At 37.7% G+C, this 8,789-nt stretch overlaps 1 protein-coding gene across 1 annotated transcript in view; it reads left to right on the top strand.

The window, feature by feature from the left end:
- The first annotated feature begins 235 nt into the window (after positions 1 to 235).
- LOC142351446 (phospholipid-transporting ATPase ABCA3-like) overlaps positions 236 to 8,789 on the top strand; it is a 29,811-nt gene continuing 21,257 nt past the window's right edge. Inside the window, exons 1-2 of the mRNA XM_075403458.1 lie at positions 236 to 395; positions 627 to 854. Coding sequence (XP_075259573.1) covers positions 287 to 395; positions 627 to 854 — 337 coding nt within the window. The 5' untranslated portion in view covers positions 236 to 286. The remainder of the gene's footprint in view (positions 396 to 626; positions 855 to 8,789) is intronic.

Genomic DNA, 8,789 nt, shown 5'->3' with positions numbered 1-8,789 from the left:
TTTTGCGTGCGTATGAATGTTACATTGTATACTTGGCGCCAATGCATCTAGAACTAATATGTTCCCCGCTTCTGTTGTAGTCATTTTTGTTGGTAGGTGTTGTTATCGATCAGAGCAGATTTCCACTTGTTAAAATAATTTTTGTTGATTTCTGAGATTTTCTTGCGAAAGATATTTGTTCCGCATAACTTCTATTTATTTGCAATTGTAACGAATATTGTCCCATTTCAGGTGAAATGACTACAAGTGCATAAAAATAGGGAACAAATACGTCGTAAATCAAGCAATGTCTGGCAAAGCTGGCGCCTCGAAGCAGCTCTTGCTTCTGCTCTGGAAAAATCTTTTGCTTCAAACGAGGAGTTGGATTTTGTCGCTTTTGATTATTCTACTTCCAAGTGAGTGAATTTATCAATTATCTATTTAGTTTTTTTTTGGATCTTTTCCGTTTGTGCCCCCGTACGTTATGCACCCCCCAGTTACAGAGCACGCGCCATCACATAGTAAATCCTTATGTAACAATATGGCACGTACGTCTGGGGGCTGCAAATAATATGCACCAACTAAGCGGGGGGCACAAGGAAAAGATCCAATTTTTTTAGTGTCAGCTCTCTGATTCTGGTTTTTAGTCGTCTTTGCTGCCCTCATGGTGTGGCTGCGAACAATTGTAGACAATAAAGTGTATGAATCGCCTACAGCTTATGACTCGTTTGCTGTGCTTCCCTGGGCATCAATGTTTACATTAGGGGGCTCTTACAGTACGGTAACTGCAAACAGAACGTTCACAGTGTACTACTACCCATCTAACTCTCTTACAGATGGAATTATGTCAAATGCGGGCGCCTATGTTGATACAGGTGTGTTCTTTTTTATTTTTGTAATATGACTGTGAAATGCAAATAGAACAGGCCATAGAAGTGCTCTTGTATTTTTATTACATCAATTTTCGTAGGTATGCGGTAACATTATGTAACGAGAGCTTTGGAAAAGAGAGAACTTCAAAACACTTGCAACAATATTAAGTGGTTTCAGATCCAATTACATTATTTCTGATAATCAAGAAAAGAACGCTCTAGTGTCGGAATTAGTTGTGCTCAAGATGTCGAGAATGAATGTATGTACATGCTTGTGTTTCTGAACTGTTGTAACTTAGAAATAGAGAACTGTACAAAAATTCATGAGAATACTGTTGAAAAATAATGACGTCAAACAATTTCGTACTTGTGGATAATTTTGTTCATACACTGCACATGTGCGGCAACTTTTGGAGCATTGCATTTAATAATTATTTGAATCTGTTAGGTTTTAAGTCAGCAGTTTTAACTGCTTTTGTGTCATTCTGATATCTTTCATCATGGTATCGAATAACTTGACACTATCGAAAGGTCTTGCAACTATCAAACAACGTTGAACGCTGTTTAGGATATTTTCAACATGAGGTAAACGTCCATGTTAAAAATGGTCTAAACCTAAAAGAACCAACAATCTTTTAAGAGCAACAATCATTGAGTGATATGATGTATATGACATATACGCTAAGCGAATAAGCGTGAAAAACAACAAACGACTCAAACTGCAATCTCTCTACACAGGCTTCTCAAAAGCCTTTGACAAAAAAAAACTGATACCTAAGCTGCGCCAAGTTAATGGCGGAAAGTTTTTAGCACGTTACTTCAATAATGTTGATCGAAAGTTCCTCAGTTGGAGAGCAGTTTCATTGAAACCATATCAATAAGAAACGATGTCCCGCACGAGTCAATCCTGGGTCTGCTAATCTTTCTAGTCTACGCTGACGGCTTTCCAGGCCCAGTGATTAGTTACAACTCATTTGTTTATGCTGGTCTCAGAAAACTGATCAGAAGCCATCAAAATTGTGAAGAGAATTGAAAATCTTGAGCCGCGCGAATGGCATGTGACTAAATCTGGACAAAAGCAAAATCTGATGCGTGAAAAGAGAATCAACAACCACTGAAGTTGAAATTGGAAAGTGGCAGAAAGACCTATGAGTAGTCACAGCTGTACGGAAAGCTGTGAGAGGCTGTAAGAAGAAGCTTTCTAGTTTCTGAAAAGGAATACTTCCTAAAAGCCATCGCTCACAACCAAAATTGCTTGCACAGGCCACATATGCCCCAGTCATCACTTATGTTTATCCGTTTTGGTACCATTATAGAACTGACGCGAAAAAATACGAGCTGATTCGGAAGATCAAGAAGCGACGATTTAGATCTTATGCAAAGATCTCTGGGAACAACTTATGCAAAGATGAACTTATAGCGCTCTGCGTTTTGCACCTCTCAATTTTCATTGAAGTAATGCCCATTTTGTTATCAGTTCTGAATGGGAATTATGCTTTGGAGGAGAATAATGTCCTTAGCGTCTGGCTCGATAGTAGACAAAGTATAATTAAAGTGGTAAAAAAATTTTGGGTCCGATTTGCAAAATTAGAAAGCCTTTTTTTACCAAGCGAACAAAAATATTATAAAATATTGACAGATCGCCGTGAACTCGGCGGTTAAACATGAACTCGGCGGTTAAGTATCGTTTGAGAATTGGAATCCACACAATTTTACTCCCAAATTTAATACGAAAGATTACACCCGAGGTGCTGCGGTCATCTGAAGGCTCTTCTTCTAATACTATTACTCATTCATGTCTGTGATGTTTTTTGCGTATGTCCTTGTACATTGATAACTTTTCCTGGTTAATGGCGTTTCTTGAAAGCAGCTTTATTTGAGACATCAATAATAATTCAAGCATTTAATTAATTGCTCTCAAACGAAATTTGTAGCAATTATATTAATCCTTTCGGTCCTTTTGTTTTTGTTTGACCCATTTGACTTTTCGTCCTCAAAAACGGGATAAACAAGTAGCTCCCAGCGTGCATTAAGTGCTCTTAGAGCCCTTCAGCTCACTAGTCTCCAAGTATGCGATTCACAGAAACCGTTTTGGAGATTTAAACTAATGGTGTGAAGGGCGGTTCATAGAGGTTGACCCGTACATCCCTTCCACCTCAGCCACCTCTCACTTCACCTCCATACTCACCCCTGCACATCGTTCAGGGCGTAAGGGCTCAATGTAGCCCCTCCCACCGTTGCACACCCCCCTCCCCCACTGTTGCCCCCCTCCCCCACTGGTGCACCCCCGCCCCCGCTGCGCTCACGCCCCTTCAATTAAACTAAAGCTAGCCTCAATAAACCGTGGCTAGGTACTGTCGAAGCCAACCTCGCAGGTCGTTTGAGAGCAATTCGCCCGACGTTAGTCGGTTATGTTTAAGGAGTTGCTTTTTGCAAAGTTGTGTTTAAATTTAAAATCATTGGTTTCAATGTAATTCATGAAAAGGCAATTTTTGTCTCTAATCAACTTACGAATTCCATTCAACCCTCGATTTCAAATTACCATTTTTTCTTCTAGCTATTAAGTTATCTTTGTTTTTTATATGATGCCCTTTGATGTATGACTCCATTTTTTTTGTCTCAAAAAGAATCGAAGTGCCGCCAGCGAGTTGACTCAATACAAAGTTGATTAGAGTTTTCTGTTATAACATATTACCTAGCCATGTTTTTGTAATTTTTATAGTTGATCAAACTTGTCATTTTTCCTCATTTGGTAGTCCTTTTGTAATTATTTGCCATCACATAAAATGAGATTTATTGTTTTGTGCGACAAGAGATAAAAAGTATGTAGGCAAATTAAGGAAATCCTCGACAGGTAACTGTATTTTGCTAGCCCTCAGTTTGAAGTCGCTGAGAAAGTCAAATAGAAGAACGTGATTTGATAGCAAACTGTTTATATGTTGAACTTCAAAAGCGTTTCGCTGAGTCTAGAAGCCTAGAAACCAATTATTACAATGGCTTTTTATGATAATCAAAACGTGAAAGGCCAGCTCCTTTTACAAAAGTCTGAAAATTCTCGTTCTTTTGCTTCAGTATATTGATGTGCCGAAATTATGGCGTTGATAGCAAGTACATCAAGTACTAAAATATTGTTGCGTTTACTTTGAATAAAGCGGTGTTCCGAATGTTCATGATATTATTAATTACTCTCAAACGAAGTCTGTATTAATTATATTAGTGCTGGGGTCTGTTTGATTTTTCGCCCCTGACCAATTTTTCGTCTGGCGCTTTTGACTTCTCCGTCCTAGGGTAATACCTGGAGGGCATTAAGTTCTCTTAGAGCCTTACGGCTCGCTAGTCTAAGTATTTGATTCACTACTTCTCCCCCACTTCGCTCCTTCCCCTTCACTTCACTTCACTCCTCTCCTCCTCCCCCACTCCCGTCCACATCATTTCATCCCTAAACCAGCTCGATCTACCCCTCCCCCAGTCGCGCGCTCACCAACTCCCCATGCTCACTCAGGCCCCTTCAATTAAGTTGAAGCTAACATCCTCTAACTGAAGCACTGACAATGCCATGCGACAAGGTAGTGGAATAGCTGAAATAATTATAAATAGAAATTTGGAGCTGATGCACGTTTACCTTAATTTTTGAATACTGAATTTGCAAAAAAGAGTTGGAAGTTGAATAACCAAAACTAATATAAGCTCAAAAACTTTGTCAAGCTTAATTTGGGAAATGAGGTTGTATCACAAATTTGCAGTTTAATGCAACTTTTGATAAAAAAAACTTCAGTTGATTTACTGAATTTTTTTCTTCATTTGTTGCTCATTGAAAATATTGAAATACGCCACTTGTTGCACGTTGAGATATGCATTCCAGTAAATTTAAATCGTTTTTGTTGACTGCAGTGGTCCTTAATAACAAGGAACAGCGTGTTGGCCACTGGGCACTTTAAAGTTTTGGAGCCATAATGTTTTTTGGCTTTTTAGAGTCGTGCTTTTTAGCTAACACTTCTCAAAATTTTTAGGGAAAACCAACTGAGATCGTGACTTCCTTTTGCAACAATGGCGGCAATTCCAAACCGTTTTTTGGCCATTGACTGGCCGTTGAAAAAGACATCTGGTGGCCGTTTTAAATCAATTAGTGCATTCAATCATATCAATCAGGTTTTCTTTCAAAAAATTTGCATTTTTGGAGCCTTGAATAACTTCAATCTTGCTGCAAATATGCAAATGAACGTTAGAAAGCCTCCTTTTGTTGAAATAATTACCTTGAATTTTTCGTTTTTTAACTTCGATCACCAAAAAGCAAAAGTACTGTCATTGAAAGTCTTTTCAAATTGAAATTTTGCGTGAAGAGCGTTCGAATATCTTTTTCTGAGAAATTGGCGTTAAAAAAATAAAGATGGCGTTTTCTCCAAGAAATTAGAACCTCTATTTTTGCTCTCAAAGTTTATTGTATTTATTTTCAATGCAGTTCTTTTCCATCTGAAATTTTCAAAATTTTTGGTTAAATGTATTCGATGAAAGAACTAAAGCAAAAATTGAATGGACCGAAACATGTCATGCAAATGAGGCCTCCTTTTGTCAAAATGAGTTTTTCGTTCCATTTCCGAATTTCAAACGAAACAAATATTGATTTTACCAATCCATGTCGCAGTCAGGATGCTAATGCGCGAGATACTAAATCCTTTTTATAGCTGCGAAGCTGTAAGCTGAGCGTAGCTATATTGCGGTGCTCTTGGTTTTTTTTTGTTTCGTCGTCTGACGCTCTTTTTTGGTTTTACATTTGTTCACACAGCAAAGCTGAAAAAGTCAAATTTTCTGAATGACTTCTTCCTCTCACTAACGGCGTTTGCGCGCGTGACGTCATTTCTCACTCTCTTTAGCAAAAGTTTTTTGCGTGATTAGATTTTGATCACAAGTGACTTACCTCACTCAATAAAATGACTTTTGCACTTTGAAACTTAATTAAGTTTAATTTGAATTTGTTTAAGGTCAAAAGAACTCATATGTGCAGTAAAGGTCCTTAATAAGAGGCTTCTGCGGAATGAATTTTAACAAGCTTTATTAATTTATCGCTAAATTTTTTTTACCTAGTTTTTTGAGCGGCGTCGATTTTTTTTTCAATTTAGATATGTATCTGTTTCTATCTCTATTATATGGCACGCAGGCCTATTCTTTCGCAGCTATTCCGGCAATCTGCCGGCTATGTTTGATCCTGTTGCTTTTGTATAATAGCTTCATAATTGACAGACATTCAAATTTTGGACGGAGTAAAGTTGTAAAAGAGGGAAAATCTCCTTCATTTGTTGCCTATAGTTTTGTTGTTTTTTAAATTTATTATTAACGAAATCACTATCTACATGTCTTCAGGCCGCTTTTCAAAAATATTTATGCGGTCGTCTCGCTTTTTGAACGGTTTTGTATTATTACGGCCTGTAGTGCTCTCAATTGACCCTTATATGTTGCCTCAATAGTTAATCGGTTATTTTTCTGATTCTTTGAATATGACAGAAGCCAGTTCATAGGTTTGATTTGAGGTTTCTGAGAACACTCTGTTTCCTTGTCAATTCATGTAATCAATAAAGAACCATACATATGTGTTTCCTAATGATGTTTACTAGATTTGTGAAAATATTAGTACACAGCTTGAGTTGGTTGACTTTGATGGGGCTTGAATTGATGTTAGATTTTTTCCTGCATTTCTGGCTGTTTTTTTTTCATTCATTAACCATTTCTTGCTGCTCTCAAGAAGTATGCATTTTGTGCGGTGGAATTTTTTTTTGATTGTTGGCTGTTTCTATTTTTAAATTCGGATTATATTGACAATACCAGTTTTCCTAAATTAAAAAACTGCTCTCGACTCCTGCTATCAGTCACTTTTCTGTTTGTTGCCGCGATGAACTGGTTTAATGCGTGATCTAATGATTTTTACATCGAGCTGCTTCAAATTTATATTGAGCACCTTCTTTCACAATGCTCATCTTCAAAAAAATGTGTTTTTTTTGTGTTCGGTTATCATTTTTACTGTAAACATTCTTTCTAACTTGATGATTATGGAGGTTCAATTACTTTTTGTGATCTCAAGGTTGCAGGCTTACAGTCAGCCGGCTTGACAGAACGGCATTGTTCTTAGCGTCTTTTTAAAAGGCTTGTATTTCAACTTACTCCTCAGCTAATCAAAGAAGGTGTTCCAGTTTTGACCTCCTCCGTTTTACATGAACGCTTGTTTCTGGTAATTAATATTGACAGCTTTGATACGAAATAGTTAATGTCGCAAAGGGTTCGGTGAGGTAACGATCAGCCGAAATAGGTTCTGTAACTACTTGGGAGCATTCCCACATTTGACCTGATGCATCACACAGCCCGCTTCATGAATACGATGCTTTATTGGCAGCGAATGCCAATGTTTTGTTAAATTGTTTGTTCTTGATGATCTTGGTTTTCCAAAGTTAAATCGTGCTGCAGCATTCTGCGTTCTTTGAAGTCTTTTCAGTATTTAATCAGGTACACTAAAATATAGTGCATAACAGTAATCGAGTCGAGATAAAATGTAACATCTTACAAACAAACTACGCTGTTCTTGTTCACGGAATTGTTTGCAGACTTAAATATTTCAAAGATAAAATTAGCAGGATTTTCTGTCCGCGCTGATTTGATCGTCGAAATCAAGGTTTGAGTCAAGTCAAACGCCAAGAACTTTTATAGAGTGTTTTCTACCTACTTGCTCTACCTAGTGCATTTCTGCTATAAAGAGTTGGCTTGTAAACGATTATCTCAGTTTTGTTTCATTTTCATTGAATTAAAACGTTCATCATGACTTAAAGTTTCTTCACTGTTTTGGTGTCAAGTGTTCATGATTTATCTCGGAGAAAAATTACATCATCTACATAGAAGTTGTGGAGGCATCCAAATGTGTCCAAGTTCCCAAAAGGACGGTTTAGACAGACTGAAAAATAAAGGTCCAGGATGCTTACTTGGGGAACTCCAGTTTGCTGCTCGACGCCCTCAGATAAATAATTTGAAATGAGAACTTTCACAGTGCGATTTCGTAGATGTGTCGAAAAATTTTGCCAATGTTCCACTAAATCTATATGATGTTTTCATTATTTCCACAAGTACTTCATGCTGCTCACTAATAAAACCTTTACTGATGTCAAGGGATTATCATTGAGATACTTATTGAAACATTGCTCAGTACTAGATTAGAAGGCCAAATCATGGCGGTCTCAGTTGATTGGTTTGGTCGGTAAGCGGATTGCATTGCACGCCACTTGTCAGTTTCGTTGAGATGATCAGCTAGTTGCTCTTGCGCAATACGATCAAGTAACTTCCAAGTAAGATTGTTATCGGGTCGGTAGCTTGAAAGAGATTCCTTGTCTTTGTCAACTTGTCTTGTATATGGCGTAAATATACCTTCTTTAAACGGAGAGGCTGAGGATAAGGAATCCACACTTTTTCCACGGTCTCACAATCTGGGTTGAATTCAGTTAGTTTTTGAGATTCGCAGATGTAAGGTTGGGTCTGGTATGCTTTTTTTAATGGCGTCTTCTTTCTCTTGGTAGAAGATACTGAACGTATTTGCTGGTACTCAGGTGACTTGTGAGCATGCTATGAATGTCGCGTGTGTCATAAGTGACCTTCTTTTAAAACCGCGTTCACGCTAATCCACAAAAGTTATGTCATGAAAAAACTCATTTCGTCTTTGATCAAGAACTCATTGTAACTACATAAATGTGATTCGTATATCACTTCATTGCTACTGGAAAGATCACGTTTCAACTGACGTTCGAGTTGTTTTTTCTTTCTTTTCGATCCATTGCCTTCAGTGTCAAAGTACCGTGGTCTTCCAATTCGAGGCCTGTATGTCGTACTCAGGACATAAGTTCTCGCACCTTCAGTATAGAGGATTCTGCTTACAATCATTTTCTAAAAACACTTACAATCATATGA

Source organism: Convolutriloba macropyga, chromosome 13 (genome assembly GCF_964194025.1).
Source record: "Convolutriloba macropyga chromosome 13, txConMacr16.3, whole genome shotgun sequence".
In the NCBI taxonomy this organism is placed as follows: domain Eukaryota; kingdom Metazoa; phylum Xenacoelomorpha; order Acoela; family Convolutidae; genus Convolutriloba; species Convolutriloba macropyga.
Note: the sequence above shows the minus strand (reverse complement) of the source record. Positions and strands in the feature narration are given on the sequence as shown.